The 18,141-nt window shown below is 33.6% G+C and overlaps 2 protein-coding genes across 4 annotated transcripts; one reads left to right on the top strand and one right to left on the bottom strand.

Moving 5' to 3' along the window:
• Window positions 1-1,417: 1,417 nt before the first annotated feature.
• On the bottom strand, window positions 1,418-9,800 carry LOC108558909. 3 transcript variants are annotated; one of them, XM_017915967.1, is made up of 4 exons: window positions 9,318-9,800; window positions 8,897-9,256; window positions 8,630-8,836; window positions 1,418-1,772 (listed from the first exon to the last, which is right to left on the bottom strand). In XM_017915967.1, the coding sequence occupies exons 1-4, from the start codon at window positions 9,666-9,668 to the stop codon at window positions 1,578-1,580; spliced, it is 1,113 nt and encodes a 370-aa protein (XP_017771456.1). In that variant the 5' UTR covers window positions 9,669-9,800; the 3' UTR covers window positions 1,418-1,577. The 3 variants fall into 3 exon arrangements, with proteins under 3 accessions (XP_017771456.1, XP_017771458.1, XP_017771457.1); XM_017915969.1 differs by lacking the exon at window positions 1,418-1,772 and adding an exon at window positions 4,386-4,615 and having other exon boundaries at window positions 9,318-9,798; XM_017915968.1 differs by lacking the exon at window positions 1,418-1,772 and adding an exon at window positions 8,110-8,282 and having other exon boundaries at window positions 9,318-9,798.
• A 618-nt stretch (window positions 9,801-10,418) lies between these two features.
• LOC108558899 (fork head domain-containing protein FD5-like) lies at window positions 10,419-12,174 on the top strand. Its single transcript, XM_017915955.1, has 2 exons — window positions 10,419-10,656; window positions 11,129-12,174. Exon 2 carries the CDS (start codon window positions 11,131-11,133, stop codon window positions 12,172-12,174), a length of 1,044 nt encoding a protein of 347 aa, XP_017771444.1. The 5' UTR covers window positions 10,419-10,656; window positions 11,129-11,130.
• Window positions 12,175-18,141: the final 5,967 nt, after the last annotated feature.

Below are 18,141 nucleotides of genomic sequence, written 5' to 3'. Positions count from 1 at the left end.
ATATTAAAATCCCGACAACCATAATCCCGACTATATCGAAAATGTCTACAATAACATTTTTAAATTATTCCGGAGCGTAGTGACTTTTAAATTGTTATTAATAATAAATAATAATAATTAATAATCTAATTGCATTTGAGATTATTTTATAAAGTTAAGGTTTATTATGAATAATTCAACAAAATCAAATAAATTAATAATAATTTATTGTTATTAATAATAAAAATGTAATACAAGGTGACTACGCTCCGAAATAATTTAAAAATGTTATTGTAAAAATTTTCGATATAGTCGGGATTTTGATACAGTCGGGATTATGTTTGTCGAGATTATGGTTGTCGAGATTCTGATACAGTCGAGATTATGGTTGTCGATATTTTGATATAGTCGGGATTTCGATACAGTCGGGATTTCAATAGACGTTCTTTCGGTTGTCGGGCTTGCGATATAGACCTTGGTATGAATTGAATATAAAAACCAATAAAAGTTAAAGTAATGGAAATTTTTCTGAAAAATTATGAATGAAATTTATTTAAAATTAAATAAATTTCATTCATAAATGAATCCGTTATTTGTATTTTCCTCTACATACTTGCGATAACCTCTTCATCGGTTTTAACTGGAAGATCTTGACGTAGTTTCTCTAACAATCCTTCAATTAGTTATTTATTTATTTACTATTTTTTTTTAAGTTTCTACTAGAAAATAATACATTTCTTAGAAATGATTAAATAATAAATACAAGAAATGTCATTGCACATACTAATATCATTACTCAATCTAATATGTTAATAAACTGGGTTAAGATATTCCTCGAACAAGTAAGTGCAGAATCTGGATTGAATTCAAAATACATATTGAAAAAAAAAATATATTAGAAGAGTTCACCTTCTTTTTTTCTTCTTTTTCTCTGTTATATGTTTCTGGGCTCGAATTTGCATTCGCGATAATCCGGAGCGTCGGATGAAAGGGCATAGGGCGAGAGCGCATTACAAATCACGGAAAAAGTCTAATTCTATTAGCATTACAGATGAAATATAGAAAAGTTTTCGATCGGATTCTCATTGAAACTTTCGCACTTATCGCCGAATAAATCACGCATTGCGACATAGTTTATTAACTATAAATCTAGTTTCCCTTTTCTTTTTTTTTCTTCTTGTTCTATTCCGTTGGGCGTAGCTCTAATTCTTAAATGTCACAAGTTTGATCTTAATTCTTGCCGCACGCATCTGAAGATCAAATATAAAAAAAACTGGTATAGTAGTTTCGTAAGGAAATTAGGGTGGGATTTTTTAGTATAAAAGGATATGAATTAAACATCATAAACATATCAGTTTGAAAAATCAACAGCTATGAAGGTAGTAAATCAAATTATATTTAATTTATTTTTATGTAATAATTATTTCGTTTCAGTTACTCGTCGTTTTGTTTTGTCTGGGTTTAACCCAAGCAGGATTTGTTAAATCCAATTTTGCTTACAGCACCATACAAGCAGTCCAGCCAATAATCCAACCTGTGGCTCATCCACTGGCTATTACCTATTCACCTTATCCGTTCCATCTAATCCAGCCCCAATACTACCACCCGCTGATCACAGCTCCCACGTACTTCGGCCAGCACCACCACCAGTTCATAGCCTCGAGTCCAGTTTTTGGAGCGTCACCTCCGGTACAGCAGCAGCAGCAGCAACAGCTACAGCAGTCCCCGCAGGTTTCCGCTCCCAGACCGGAAACTGTCAACGTGGAAAACGATTCGATCACCGTCGAAGCCGCCTGAAATGCAATTCCATTAATTTCAACTACAAACAAAACAAAAAAAAATAATACAAGGATAAATGTAACTAAAAATAAACGCATATTCAATTACAACAACAACAATAACAACAAAAAAATGAAGCCCTGACAATAAATCATTACAATATTTCAAAACTGTTTGTGTTTAACTCGAATCATCCGCTTTGTACACTCATAATTGATAATTATTTTTAATTGGGTTTCATTGTGCATTGTTCAAAAATAAAAGTAAATGTTTATAAACGCAGTCTAATTAAAAAAAACTCTATGATCTTTCACAAAACTAAAAAAAAACGCTCTTTCCGAATGATATGTAAATTAATAAATATTAAATACGTTGTCCCAGTTAAATTAAAATGGTTGTTATTTTCTCTTTTATGAATGAATAAATAATAAAGGTAATTGTTTTTTTCCTAGAAAATAAATTGCAATTGCATGACGGTAAACGCATATTTAGTTCATTTTTTTGTTGTTTTAAAACTTGGGGATAATATCGAATAGTTAATTATAATCTAAGCGATATGAGTAAATTATTACAGTTATGAAATACAGTTTAACCTTATAACTGTTATGAAAGTAATTATATTAACATCTAGTTAAAACTAATTTCATTTCATAATGTTGTAATTCTTAAGTTAAGTCGATTAATTAAATTATTCTTGTATAAGAAATTAAGAATATCCTCACTTCGAGTAAATTATGATAACCTCTTCAACTGAAACTTGGATTGGAATCGTTGAATTCTGTAGTTTTAATACCAAAATATTAGTTTGTGACAAATATCTCAACTTATTTCAAAAGTCATACTTAAAATTTTATTGAATATAATTAATTTGAAAATTTGTTAGTGAATTTGATTGGTGTTTTAGTGATTCGATTCTACTTTGAAAAGGTAACTTTTTTTTAATTAATAAAAAAATAATTGTAGTCAATATTATTGTTAAGGAATTTGTAAATAATTGATAATAATTAAATATTTCACAAAATTCTTCTTACTAATTCATACAGGTATTTCCCGACTTATGAACTCCCGGACTTAAGAACAAAATTCTAAAAGCTCTAACTCTAGAAACTCTAAAAACCATGATAATGTGTGGTAAGATAAGTATATTTTAAAAATTTTAAAATTCCCCCAACTTACGAACAAATCTTTGGAACAGAACTAGTTCGTAAGTGGAGGATACCTTTATATATAAAAAAATAAGTGGAGGGGCCGTCTTTGATTAATACAATGTCTTAAGGTAATTTTCTTTAGATAGTAAACAGATAGAAGCAATATCGTTAAGCCTTATGTAAATGCTTTTGTATTGCATAAATATTTGAATTTGGGTCCTGTTCAGCATGCAATGCAATCAAGTGCATGCGATTTTTAATTGCTTGGGTGTCGTCGCATTATTTATTCGAAACGATAATAAACTTACGGGCGTGCTCAATAATTTTGAGACGAGAAGTTTTGCTTTTAGTTAGCTAGTTTAAATTTTAGTCATTAGCCTCTGAGCTGAATGCGAGACCGCACGTGCGAAATTTTCCGAGGTACAACCACTAAACAGGCTGTGCGGCTGTTTATACATACATAGCATAGTCTGCAGTAAGCAGTATATAGATATAAAGTACGTAACTTTGGCCTTACGTAATCCGGTGCGGGGGTTAAGGCGTTAAGGTTCCCTTTCTTTTTCCGCCTCCCCACGATTTTTGCACGGTGCTCGATACTAATTTTAATTAGCTAATTTGCATGCGCGCCTAGTTCGATCAATTAAATCGCGTTCAATTCCATACGGAATATATTTGCTTTAATCGAATTGCCTTTCAGATCGGGCGGTATGAATACAAACCCCTAACTTGCAACCACCCAAAATATACCCCTATTGTAGCCTTGTTCCTTGCGCTCTCATCAAACCTACACCCCCCCCCACCCCCAACCCCCAAAAACAACTATAAGCAAAATTAGAACTGATTAGTCAATAAATCATTCGGCGATAAATTGAAACGCGTATGCGAACCGAATAAATCATACGCGTTCCGGATTAGTTTTTCCGTTACCCCCGTTGCTCTTCCTTTCATCGCGATTCCCATTAAGAAAATTGTTTTTCATTCCTTCCTAGAAATTATCAAACGCATTTTCCAATCCAATAGAACCTTGTGCTCTTCCGTCAATCGTTATTTAATCAACTTTAAGCTTTACAATTTTCAAAAAATCAATTATCAAAAAAAAAATCATAAATTTTGCTAATATAAAACTTTCTGATTAATGCATTCAAATAAAACAATTTAATCTGTGTTTTAATAACCTTTCTGCTTTAAATTCAAAGAAAACATTTAAATCAATTAATTATCAATAAATATTGTCCAATTTTTGAATCTCTCTAAGACTAAAATCATTTTTAATAGGCTATAGAAGAGAAATTACTCATTGTATGTATTTAATGTTAAAAATATTTTATATATAAAATATATAACTATGTTTTAATATAGGCAACCAAGTTTACAATTTCAATGAACAATTATATAAAACTTGAGACCGCAATAAGTAAAAGTTAAAAATTAACTTGAAATCCTATATGAATTACAGATTTCAGTAGCTGAAATGGATGGAATGGTATTTTGCGAGTAATGCGGTAATGGCAAAGATTTGCACGCTCGAAATTAGAGCGTATAATCCCGCATTTCCATGTGTATTAAATTATGTTTGTTATTAATTCAAGCTAATTGGGATTGCGGACGGCAAACACATTAATGCGTAATTGTTGTTCGGTACAATAAAATCAAAGTCCACGGTGATAATTTAGCTCATCCATCGACGATTTCCCAATCGAACCACTTATCTGGAACAATAAATAAATACAAAAAAAAAACGCTTGTACAAATGTAATTAACACACTGCGATATCGCAAGAATTGTAGGACGAGCTGTGCAGTTTTCCTAGATCGCATCTGAATAAGTAGATTATGATGGTCGAGGTGAAAAGGTTAATTACCACTTTACATAATAACAGTAGTGAAAGAAGCGGTATTTTTGAATTATTATCAAATAACTAATGCATTTATAGGCAGTAACAGCATTATTCAAGCAAGCCATTACAGTATATGTTAATTCTATAAATGATTCAAGTTTTGACCTGAATCTCAACAAATAAAGCATTTAAAATTCACGTAAAGAATTAAACAAAGCTTATTATTAGTAATATCTTAATAATTTAAATGTTCTCTCCAAATGAATTTAGGTCTTGTAGTTGCAGATTTTTCCTTATTATAATTCAATCTTGAAAAAACAAATAAAGGAATTATATTAAGATCATTCATAAGAAGCTAACTTACCTTATTTTATTCTACTAATGATATGCACATTCGAATATTTAAAGTAATTAGCATATGTTTAATAATTATCCAGAAGTTACAATATTAACATTTAAAGGTCAAAGTGGAAGTTTTGAATTGAATGGTAGAAAAGATGAGTTTTGGATAAGTTTAGTGAAGCATAGGTTTAAGATTGATGAGTCAATGTGGAAGTAAAGTGAAGTAAATATAAGTAATGCAAATTGATTAAGAACACCTTCGGCAGAAGTTACGTGCGGTTTCTTAATCACGGTAATCAAAGTAGTTTGAAATTGAGTTGATGTGTTCAATTAGACGTAATTCGAGATCAATTTGTGTAATGGTATAATTGCTTCCAGTAAGCTTCGACAAAGTAGATGACTGGTGGGAGTCGAGCCTATGCAACAAGACGAGCCTCAAGAGATTGGAAAGTCTTTTGTTGCCAATAAGGTCGACAAATTTTGAAGCGCGTTAGATAAATAGTTGTAGTCTACGTGCAGGCCGGAGGGAAAGTCAAAATCGGCCTTCGCGCGTGTCATTTTTAAAACCAGTCCAGATGTGTCTGTGTTTGCCTGCGTTTTGAAAAAGGACAACGACGACGACGATGATGGTACTCTTCTAACACCGACCATCAACAACACCCGGGTACGCCACCTATCCAGCTGATTTTGTTATCGTAACAAAAACAACAATTAGTCGCAGTCCTCAGTATAAGCAACACCATGAGTCTGTTCGCATCACTTTTGGAGCGCTTCCAAACAAGATTTGCAGCGGATGCTCCATCGAAACCCACGAGCATGGTGAAGCCTCATGCAAAGATCAACGAAAAGGAAAGCGAGACCTACTTTTGGATTATGTAAGTACTTCTTATTTTGCGGACAATGCGCGCAGTTTAAATGCCGCGCACAAGAAGAGAACAAAAAAAAAACAAACAAATCTCGTCGTCCTTCCTCACTGCTTCCTTAAGAAAAACAATTGGCAAGTATATACAGCTTCCAACAACAAAGAACATTCGTTCAGGAAATAAAATTAACAAGTTTCATGATGCGCGGAAGATTTGGCTACCGCTCGTACGAAACGCAAACATTCGATTCTTCTTAGCATGGAAATGATGGTCTGAGACAAGTAAATAAACATTGCTGTTTACAAACAGACCTTCTATATTTAGGTAGGCTATTTATACGTTTGTCGTCACATACCTAAAAAAATATACACAATATCGAAATCTCAACGTTGAAATAATTGTGCATGCAATAGTCGTTTGACGATTGACTTATCTGTCAGATAATATGAGTACTATAAATAATAGATATATAAAACATAAATAGTAGAATCTCGACAAAAATTAGATACTTGAACACGCTGTATCCAAGGTAAACAAGTGCCATGGAAATGTGCACACCACGCCTCAATTCATATACGCTATCTCTCGAACAATATCATCGGATCAAATGACATACGGAAAAAGAAAACAACGCCTTAGAGGTCAAAACAGAAAATTCCGATGAATAAACATGCCATCAGTCATAAAACGTAATGTGTTTACTGTTTGTTCAAGTTTTCAAGTAGAAAGAGAGAGAGAGAAAATGAACGCCACGTGTTTTTCATTTCATTTCAACGATTCTTAGTTATTCTCTCAATTTGAATAACTAAGCTTATCTTGAAGGGTTCAAATTGACAAAGGTAAAACTACCTGATCCTAGACCTTCCCTAAAATTCTATATGGGGACTGTCCAATCTTTCCAAATAAAGTATAGAATTTTCCGCAGTTCGGATAAATTCAACGCATTGTTCAATTTATTTTCTTGTTTTTTATTTAGTACATGTTACATGTTACAGAATTACAATCATTTACAATGATCTAAACTACAGTTACATATTATTTAGTAACGAAATACATTGTGAGAACAGACATACATTGTTATAATAGACCAAGTAATACAGATTTGGCGAATATAATTGACCCCAAGGAGACTAAGGTCCAAGGTGAAATATGATCTTAATTAATAGCTGCTGGAGAACGACATAGACACATTGAGTTAAAAAGCTGAGCAACGAAATGTTTAGAACAACGACCGCAAGGTCGGTTTCAAGCCTCATCAACGGCAAACCATACTTAAGCTAAGCTATGATTTATATTTATTACTGAATGCTCGGATAATTGATTTCTTGATGTAACAGATCTAATAGTGTGTGTGTGTGTAATTTTGAACGGCAAATATTGTTTCTAAAGAATTCAACAATCATGATAGTATTAGCGTTTTCTTTGCTCATGCAGTGGGTCAAAAGGTCGGTGTCGGTGGTATCACCTGAAGGGCATCCACGTGTGTTTATTTTATGCTTGATGTTCGTCGTCGGTGGGATTTGCATTTTGGCCCACTTGTAATGATGATGGGGATTTTTTGATAGACACACAATGAACATTCGTTTTGAGGCGGTCGACAGTATTCCTCCTCCTCCTCCTCCTCCATTGGGGGGACGAGGCTGGCATATATATGCTAAGCTAAGCCCACATAATTTTGTTTGCAGAATCGCATTTGCTTTATGTTTATTTCTGTTTCAGGTGGAGATGGTAGGTGTTGTGAAGTGATGTACGACCAAAATAATAGCGCCCCAATGTGGCTTCTGCTGATCTACGCAGTGATGCTACTCATATGCAGCCCCATCTTCCTCGTTGTTGTCTTTTGGTTCCCACATTTACCTCTAATGCTTATCAGGCGAATATGCTACATACCATTTGAATCTATTTAATTGTGATCAAAGCAGGAAAGCCTCATTCTGTTCACCTTATACTTAGTTACTATAGTTAAGATTTATAGTATAGACTAGCTGTTAAATTACCCTTTAAGATGTTCATTTGTGATGTGAGAATGTGCAAGTGTGTCTTCATTTATATACTTTTTTTTATATATATCTATACGTTTTATATGAGCTTTTTACCATGTTTGTATTATTTGCCATTTAATGTAGACTTAACTAGTTAACTAGTCAATAAATAATATATATATACATTCAGATTTATTCTCTAATTCCTAACATATATTAAATAATAGTATTCATTTGAAAAAAGGAACAGGAAAGTCTTAATAATTTAAAAGCCGTATTTGGCTTGTGTCTGCTTCCTGGAGAACCGGCTGGCAGACCACTGATTCTGCAATTCTTGTTCATTTGCTTTGGCCTAGAAAAAAAATTAATAACCTTCATATTATTTGTTCCATAGTCACCCTAACCCTCTACAAATTAAAGCCCGATTGGTACTTCTAGCTCATCAAGGATGTCAAACAACAATTAACATTTTAGTATACCTTTTCTAATAATTTGACAACCCTGATCATTTAATAATATAACCCCCAAGTATGGTTGTTCCTATACTCTAATGTAACCATATGGTGTATGATAGAAGCCTCATTTTTTTTTATCTGCCTAGTAAACTCCACAAATTACATTTGTTAAGCATAGATAGAAGCTTTTAACTAAATGTAATAATGATAAATTAGTGTACTTAAAGCTAAAGAAAACACATACCTGTTGAGCAAGATATGTGATGTGGTGCTTCTTCTTGCATGTATTGTTCACTGGATCATTGATGGCAGTACCCTTTGGATTGGCCTCTGGATCAGTGAGAGCCTTAGTGACCCAAGCATCCTTCTCTGTCAAAACCTCAGCTTCATTTATATCAACCAACTTGATATTTTCTTTATGCAATTTTCCAGAGCCAACCAACTGCTTGAACTAGAACAAATAATCATATAAATCAATAAATGCATAAAATGTTTGAAATAGATTCAATACAGCTTCATTGTCCAAACCACCATATGGTTCTTGTGCATCAGGAGCAGAATCAACAGTTGTATCTGGAGTAGCGTCTTCCTCTGCATCAGGGATAATCTTCACAGGCTTCTTCTTCTTTCCACAAACTTGTTTCCAAGTTTCATCATCGAAAGTCTCAACCTTTGATTCATCATCATCCTCATCATCACTCTCTTGTGGAAGTTTTCTCTTTTCAGCAACTTTCGGCTTTGTCTCCTGCTTGGGCCTAGTTATAGTAGCTGTAGGCTTCTTCTTCTTCGTCAAAACATTTGGAACAAATGTTCTGTTTGTCATAGGCACATTCTTCGGAGCAGGAAGAATGGCAAACAAGCCACTCGCCTTCTAAAAATGTTTGAAGAAAACATTAATACAAAGTATTGTTATGTGATAAGATGAAACTTACAGAAGCTTGTAAACGAAGTTTTAATGGTTTAGCATCTTCTTCATCGCTGTCAAACTGCTCAAGTGCAGGAACTCCAATCTTAATGATTTTCTTCAGTTTCTGAGGTTTCTCAAGAGCCACTTCTTTCTTCATCAAGAACTCATCAACCTCCTCCTCAATGTCTGGATTAGTATCCATTTTGGGATCAGGCAATTTCTTGAAAAGAGTGTCGGGCCCCTCCTCTATTTTGTCAGAACTTTGTGCTTCATTGCTGGATGACTTCTGTAGCAAGGTAACAGTACCTGGTTTATCCTCATCATGGTCTGAATAATTATCAGATTCGCTGTCACTGCCGTACGCAACCAAAGCCATCTTTCTGTTTAGTTGAACTTAAACTAAATCTCAGATAAATTGGCTTTGATTGAGGTTATGGAAATACTAACACTGAATAACACCAACTAACACAACTTTGTTTTGACAACTACAGGAAATATACTGTGCATATTACATTGCCTATAATAGGGGAAGTATCATCGGTGGCCTATAGTTACCATCTCCGATCGTCCTGCCAATCTCGCAGGATAATACAACTATTGAACAAATTGAAACGCAACGGAATTCAAATTTAAATTTAATTTTGAACGACGATTTTAAACAAGTCACAGGTAATTAAAAAGCTGCCGCAGTCGTTACAGACAGTTATTTCAGGATTTTAAAATTTTAATTACGCAAAACAATCAATGCGAAAAGAAGAGAAGCAAGGAAAAAGAATAGCAATAAAAACGCAAACGGTTTCTTGCTTTTTAAAATGCAATTAGTGATAATTGAAGAATATGTTGTTTTTGCGTATGAGAATTTTCCGGAATTCCTGGCTGGGATTTTTCCCGTTCATCCTGCTAAAGGTGGAATGATTATTAATACGGGTATCCATGTATGTGTGTATGGCGGGGTTTATGCAGGGGGAAAAAGGACGACAGACAAAATGGAGTTACGATGGTTAATCCCGCCTACGCGGTTTGAGGATAGCTCCTCCTATCGGATTAACCTGTGCTTGAGGACCAATGGATGTTGAAAGGTGGGGCCGAGACTGCGTACCCATAATTCCAGCATGAGCACAAACTCAAACCGATTTTCGGTGTTATCCCCCTCAGATAAACCGATTTGTTAAGTCAACTACAAAGCATTGCCGACAATACGCTACCACCGCACCGCACGATCCAACGGAGAGAGATCCTATTGCTGACGATGAGTGGCGACATGTGAGTTGTAGTAGTCCTAAAGGAAAAGAAGATTTGAATACGGATAATGTCATCTCGATGGAAGAGCTGGAGGAGATAGAGGAGCTGCACCGCAAAATCAGGTAAATTGAAGATTTAATAGGATGTAATTGTTGTTATCGTAGTACAAACTGGAGATATGCATAATAGGTTTTGGCCCAGTTTGCTTGTATAAGATTATAAATAAGATTATAAACACGGCTAAGTTAAGTGTTTTTATGTCGAAAAATAAAAGAAACAACGGATGAATGGCCGGTAATTAAGAGCGAGTTATAAATGTTCGAACAGTAGAATGAAGGACCCTAATTAACGATCAAACTATAAAGTATCCATGATAAATGATTGTAGTACGTCCCTCTATTTTGCCGCTATTAATAAAACGCGTCAGCTGTGTAATCGAATTTCGAGCGCTATGTTTGATAGAGTAATTTCGGGGCATGGTGGATCACGCGATTCCAACTTTTTTGGTATCAAACAAAGGCTAACGAACGGAACAAGAACATTGAACACAGTTTGTAACAGTTTATTTTTCTCTCCCTAAAACGGATTTTGCAGATATGCCGCGGCCGTCGCGAGAGACGTACGGAGACCAGAAGCCGCCCTACTCGTACATCTCCTTGACGGCCATGGCCATTTGGAGTTCGCCGGAGAAGATGTTGCCGTTGTCGGAAATCTACCGCTTCATTACTGATCGTTTTCCGTACTATCGTCGCAACACGCAGAGATGGCAGAACTCCTTAAGGCACAACCTGTCGTTTAACGATTGCTTCATCAAAATACCTAGGAGACCCGATAGACCCGGGAAAGGCGCGTTCTGGGCACTGCACCCTTCGGCTTTAGATATGTTTGAGAATGGTAGCTTCCTGAGGAGGAGGAAGAGATTCAAACTACCCAAGCACGTGCACGAAGAGCTGGACAGCTTGAGCAAGCTGCAGAATAGCAATTTCGGTGCGCCCATCACAGGACCTAGTTCGTCCAGCTGCTTACCGCGAGTTCCTCCAACAGCTTGTCCCATGACCGTCGGTATGACTCTACCAATAGCGCCAATAACCCAATCAAGCACGACTCCCATCAAGTCATTCAGCATAGACAGCATCATACAATCGGACAATAAGCCCGCGACTAGTCCAGTACATCCGCCGCCTCCAATACCAGCTTGCAATTTGCAGCTACCGAGGTTGCCGTGGACCAGCGTACTGCCCACGGCGACGACCACCAGGTTAGAGGAGATGAATAGGGATGAGTTCATCGCTGCCCAGCAGGCCGCCCTCTTTGAGTATGCCGCAGCTCTGATGTCGATGAATAGTGCTAGTGCAGCCACGTTGAACCCTGGTGTAGGTGTGATCAAGCCGCACCCGATAGTGCCCAGTGTTCTGTTCCCCGGGTCATACCACCCCGTGCCAATCCCCGTGCAATACACCCTGCCAATGTCCAGTCCCGTGCATTCTGGATCCGGCGGAACCCTGGACTTCGAGACTGACCGTGAGTGTGATAGGCAGGACAAGAAGGGTTTGCCTCCGATCAGTGTGATCTCTCAAAGAACGCGGGACGAGGCTTTGGACACCTCCTCATGTTCCTCCGGCGATGCTCTCAATGTATGAATGGTTAGTAACTTCACAAGTTATTGCATATACTGTAAATGTATTATATATACCTGTGTTAAATGTACTTTAAGTACCTAATTATAGCAAATAAAGATTGTTTAAAACTTGATCGCTTTTTTTACTAATCATCAAATCGCTGGGATTACGCTCGCTGTCGACATGCTGCGAACGGGATTGCCTCTTAACATTTTCACAAACTAATAAAGAGAATAGAAGACGCGCCGCAGATGAGCCCAATACAAAGTGTGCTCCTCAGCAGGAAAGGCAAAAAAGAAGATGATGTAAAGACTGAAATAAATAAAAAAAAAAAACAATAACGACGACAACAACAACAAAAACTCGAAGAAGCAGCAAATCAGATTAAGCTCCAGCGACTTTGTAAGCACGCAAGCATTCCCAGAAACTAGATGTCGAGATTTACGACACTTTTTACGGATTTCATAATCCATCTGCGGTTTTCGCCACAATCCATTACACATAAAAGATGCGAAGGGAAAAATAGCTTTTATTGTCTCCAACAATGTTGCTAATCTAAGCTCTTCACCGACAGCGCTATAAAACTGACACGCCGCCATAAATAGACATATTAACTAAATGTCATCCCTCGTTATTACCACCGACAAGACAATCTCATTCAATTCGAAACGCGAAACTCATTTTTGAAAATGCCAATAAACTGAATTGCTTTTGCAACTTCAACTCACTACAAACTATTTTACGATTTTTTTTTACTAACGATTTACAACCATACACAAACTAATTAATATAATCAACATTCAATTGACATAAATATAAAGTTTTTTTAGTAATAAAATTTAAAAGAAATTTTTAAAATAAATTAATTTCATTCTTATTCATCTTATACTATTATTATTACAATTTTTCATTATTAGACAAATAAAATTTTACTAAAAAAGTAATTATACTAAATAATTCAAATTTTATAGTATTTTCAAATTTTCATGAAGCAATTAGAAAAAATACAAATAATAAGTAAAATATTTTATTTCAATTCAAATGAAATACAGGACAAATTCAGCTCACGATTTCCAAATGATCTGAATTAAATCTGCCTTTAACATGAAGATGGAAATACTCAAATAGATGGAATTTTCAAATTTTTATGAAGCAATTAGAAAAAATACAAATAATAAGTAAAATATTTTATTTCAATTCAAATGAAATACAGGACAAATGTCATATTAATATTCAGCTCACGATTTCCAAATGATTTGAATTAAATTTGCCTTTAACATGAAGATGGAAATACTCAAATAAATAAAATCAGAGTTGTCGCAGATTCTTCAGGATATATATAAAAAAAGAACGCGTTTAACCTTCGGCGTGTCGCGCGCCGCTCGCTCGCAAATCCATTTAATTGCTATCGTCGTTTTAACAAAGCGAGAGCCGCCTCGAGCGAGAAAAACAAACATCGTGTGAATTTATAAATAATATATGTGAACGTGAGGTATGCATAAATAATGCGAGAACTTAAAACAAACACATTTCCATTCATTAAGCGCCAGTAATTAATAGTTCACAGCTTAGATCTACGTACATTCGAAAATTATATAAGAAAAAAAAATCAATCAACAAATATACCGTAGATTTATGAATAATCATAGAATGGGTAAGTGATAGAAAAGTAGTCACATTTTACGTAACGCACGTTTTTATACGGCAAAGCTAATTAATTGATTTGTTTATTAACACGCTTTTAATAACAGAGTATTTCGTTTTACAAAATAATACAAAAAAGAAAATAAATGCGCAGTCTGGAAACTTGATGAAATGAAACTTTTATTGCAATAAATTTCCATAAAAATTACGTCCGACGTGACATCATGCCACGGTATAAACAACTTAGTTTGGTTAATAAACTAAGCTTTTATAGTCTCGACAAATCGGATTATGGAAGCTTAAAATATAAACGTAAACATATTAACAAATGTACACAACTTAAACGGCTTTCGGTTTATAGAACAACAAATTTGCAATTATTTCGAAGACCGCGGCGGTAAACCGCTAAGTGCATTACGTAAAAATAAAATATACTCTTTCTTTTTAAGGGTTTGCCGTACGCGTCCTTAATTAAGCCCATTTGTGATTCAATTTGTCGAGTCGAATTAGGGAATGGCGTGTCATCAGATTGTCGTTAATTAATCATGAAGTTCGTCAAAATATTTCATCAGCAGGACTTTAATTAATTCCATTGATTATCGCTTCAACTAATGGAAGTGGAAGCACATAAAGACAATGCGAGCTCATTTGTTGTTTTTTTTGTTGTTGTTGTTGCTTTCATCTCTAACAGATCATTAAACTTAAGATCGATGTAAGATTAATAACGTTTTTAATTTGTCGAAATCTCATCTTTCATCTGCATAGCTTTTTGTATTTCTAACTAAGATTAAATTAAAAACTGAGATTAAAAACTTGCAATTAATGAAGCTAAACAAATGATTCATTTTAATACAACAAAAATAACTTAAATGAAAAAAAAAACAAACTTTTGTTTAAAAACTTTCATTATAATTATTAAAGTGAAACAAATTGTAAGTGAGAATTTTTTTGATAAACGTCGTTTGCGCAAACACGCGACAAATCTGATGAGCTTTTAATGGCGTTCCTCAATAAATGTATCAAATTGATGCGGTTTCTTTTGTTTCTACTTTCGTTTCGTTGTAAAAATTGTTTTACACGAATGCAAACGCGTGTGTTGCGCAATTATTGATTACGTTTGAAAGCCGATATGAGGATGATCCGACAAACAGCAATTTACGTAATGGTATATTAGAAATTCGAATAAAAAAAAAAGAAACAAAACGTAATAATAATAAGAGAAAAAAAAATATAATGGTACGTGCGATTGTTTTGATGCATGTAACACGTGGGATTTGCGCAAACTTTTGCGTCAATTACGTATCTAGTTTCTGTTTAATTTATAAATTGTATTATTTTTTATTGTATTAACGATTATTTTCTTATTAACTTTTATTTTGTTATTTAGGAGAATATTCAATTTTGCCATTTACTATTCCAGATTTCATTCACAAAAGAAAAAATGTTTTTTAATAACCCATTAAAAAGCCATTATTTCTCGCTTCACAATTTGTAGGAAAATCAAGCGAATTTGTTTGCGCAAATATTTTAATATCGAGTTTATTAAGCAAATTATTTGTCGGAATTTTAAAAGAAAAAAATCGTTACTGCATTCATTTTATTTCCCTTCAACTTCATCTTGTTCCACTCTTGACGTGGCTTCGATTTGCACGGTGTTTTTCTGGACTTGTTCTTGTTTTTCTCTTCTTTATAATTCTGTGTCCGTTTGCATTACGTGTGGTTAGGATTAGGTTAGAAAAAAAGGATTTTTGTTGTAGAGAATGGAGCAAAAAAAAACAAGATTAAATAAATACAGCGTGTAAATCGTGAACCGTGTTGCGATTAAGGGTGTTTTAGATTGACGGTAGAAAGAACGAAATGCGATGTTTCTTTAAACTAGAAATTATGTTGTTTTTATTTTGGTTAAGAAAACAACAATTTATATATATATAAAACGCATAGTTGTAGTGTAATGAGAAAAAAATTGAATTCCGATGCTGAAAAAAAGAAATAAATGCAGCGTGTAAATTTTGGACCGTGATGCGTTTAAGGGTCTCAAAAAAAAACTAAGCGTTTTACTTTAAACTGTGTTAAATCGAAAAGAAAAGCAGTTCAGGACAAATGTGAAGTAATTGAGATTTAAATTAAAGAAACTATTTGTTACTTGTAAGATAATTGAAAATATCGATGGATAATTTTAGATTAAGATTTTTTTTGGTAATTTGTGTGATATTTCGGTGATAGTAATCGATAATACTTTGTAAAATTGCCGACACAATATGGTAAGTATTACAAGATTAGTGAAACTATAGTTTTAGTCTAAATCAATTTTAGAGAATAATGCAAAATGTGGATAAATTTGCATGTTTGAGATTTCAATTTAAAAAATTATAAAAACTATAGTTGATTCACAAATAATTCATAACATAACAATTCTTATATATTATAAATTTAAAAAATATTGCAATTGAAGATATTTTGTTGATTGAAAAAAAGGAAGAGTTTTGATGAGAACTTACATCTAGATTTTTGGAATTTTAAAGTATTATATATAACAGGGGTGTCTCAACTAGCCACAACAAGACTCTTGAAGAGCCGCATGCGGCTCGCGAGCCACAGTTTGGCCACTATGTACTTAATACACATCCTAGAAGTAATTGATGAAGGATAAGTTGATAATAACTTAAGGATTGTAAAGGATTCTTAAAGGATGTGAAATAATGTACTTAATACACATTCTAGAAAAAAAAAACAATGATAAAGTTGAATTATTAATTAAAAGATTAATACTAAGATGTGATTAACTCAATGTACTTTCAGAGATACATTTTAACTACAAATGAAATAATAAAAAAAAAATTACAATGAAATTTTATTGAATGAGAAAAGAAATAATGCATTTGTAGCAATTCGATATATTTGTTCATGGTATAAATCGCTTACTGTAAAATGTATATAATACAAAAAAGAATAACCGTTCAAACGTAACTAATATTTTAAATTCGTTATGTTTAGTAATCTTGTACTGTATTTAATTTAATAAAAATAAAATAAGAAAAATGTTTTCATTTTTTTATTAAATGATGTGAAATTCTGTACTTAATAAACATTATAGATTTAATTGATGAAGGATAAATTGGTAATAACTTAAGGATTGTAAAGGATTCTTAAAGGATGTGATATAATGTACTTAATACACATTCTAGAAGTAATTGTGAAGGATTCTTAAAGGATGTGAATTAATGTACTTTATACTCATTCTAGAAAAAAAAAACAATGATAAAGGATATTGTAATTATTACAAAATATTTTATATAATTTCTAATAATAAAACTGAAAAAAATATTTTAGAATTAAATTTATAATAACCTAAGGATTTTTAAAGGATGAGAAATAATGTACTTAATTGAAATTGAAATGTACATCCTAGAAATAATTGATGAAGGATAAATTGATAATAACTTAAAGATTGTAAAGGATTTTTAAAGGGTGTGAAAGAATGTAATTCTAGAAGTAATTGATGAAGGATAAGTTGATAGTAACTTAAGGATTATAAAGGATTCTTAAAGGATGTGAAATAATGTCCTTAATAAATATATATAGGATATTTTAATTATTACAAAATATTTTATGTAATTTCTAATAACAAAACTGAATCAAATATTTTAGAATTAAGTTTATAACAACATAAGGATTGTGAAGGATTCTTAAAGAATGTGAAAGAATGTACTTAATACACATTCTAGAATAATTGATAAAGGATATATTGGATAAGGATATAATTTCTAATACATATAGATTTGTTTTATGGTTATTTCTGCTATTGTACAGGAATCTGAGGAATTCGCATAGTTTTTTGTATGACAAGGTAGTTCACGGTTGCACAGTTGGTTTACTTCTCGGTCCTTCTGTTGTTTTTCGTCTATTTTTTGTTGCTGGTGACTTTGGTAACAAAAAGAATGGAACTGTCACGGTCTTCGGTAAACGACTATTAAACGGTGGAAATTCGATGAAACAGTGGAATTCCGTTGGGTAGGACCAAACAACAACAGCAACAAAAAAAAAATACAGAGCACATCCAACTGTGTAATACCGTAGCTTAAGGAGAGTAAACGGCGACTGATTGGTGTTTTATTTATTGGTTTCCAATAGAATAATGCCTACAAAATGAAATTGAAAAAGAGTAGAAAGGAATTTATGTTTTACATGTAAGGATGCGGCTACGTGCATGGGTGTACGAGCGAGATGGTGTAAGAGGGATTGAGCTGAGGTGAGCAACAGAAGGAAGGAGAGAAGAAGAACTATATATATATATGTGTGTGTGTATAAAAAAAAAGAGAAGAGCTCCGAACCATTTAAAATTTT

The sequence above is a fragment of the Nicrophorus vespilloides genome, unplaced genomic scaffold (assembly GCF_001412225.1).
Source record: "Nicrophorus vespilloides isolate i.1.1-1 unplaced genomic scaffold, Nicve_v1.0, whole genome shotgun sequence".
NCBI lineage: Eukaryota > Metazoa > Arthropoda > Insecta > Coleoptera > Silphidae > Nicrophorus > Nicrophorus vespilloides.
Note: the sequence above shows the minus strand (reverse complement) of the source record. Positions and strands in the feature narration are given on the sequence as shown.

Bases quoted from the DNA above. Each gene is read 5' to 3' on its own strand.
- LOC108558899 (XM_017915955.1), top strand. From the start codon at position 11,131: ATGCCGCGGCCGTCGCGAGAGACGTACGGAGACCAGAAGCCGCCCTAC.
- LOC108558909 (XM_017915967.1), bottom strand. From the start codon at position 9,668: ATGGCTTTGGTTGCGTACGGCAGTGACAGCGAATCTGATAATTATTCA. The intron at 9,257-9,317 runs GTAAGTTTCATC...AAACATTTTTAG, and splicing joins AACTTCGTTTACAAGCTTCT to AAGGCGAGTGGCTTGTTTGC. The intron at 8,837-8,896 runs GTATTGAATCTA...TATTTGTTCTAG, and splicing joins GTGGTTTGGACAATGAAGCT to TTCAAGCAGTTGGTTGGCTC.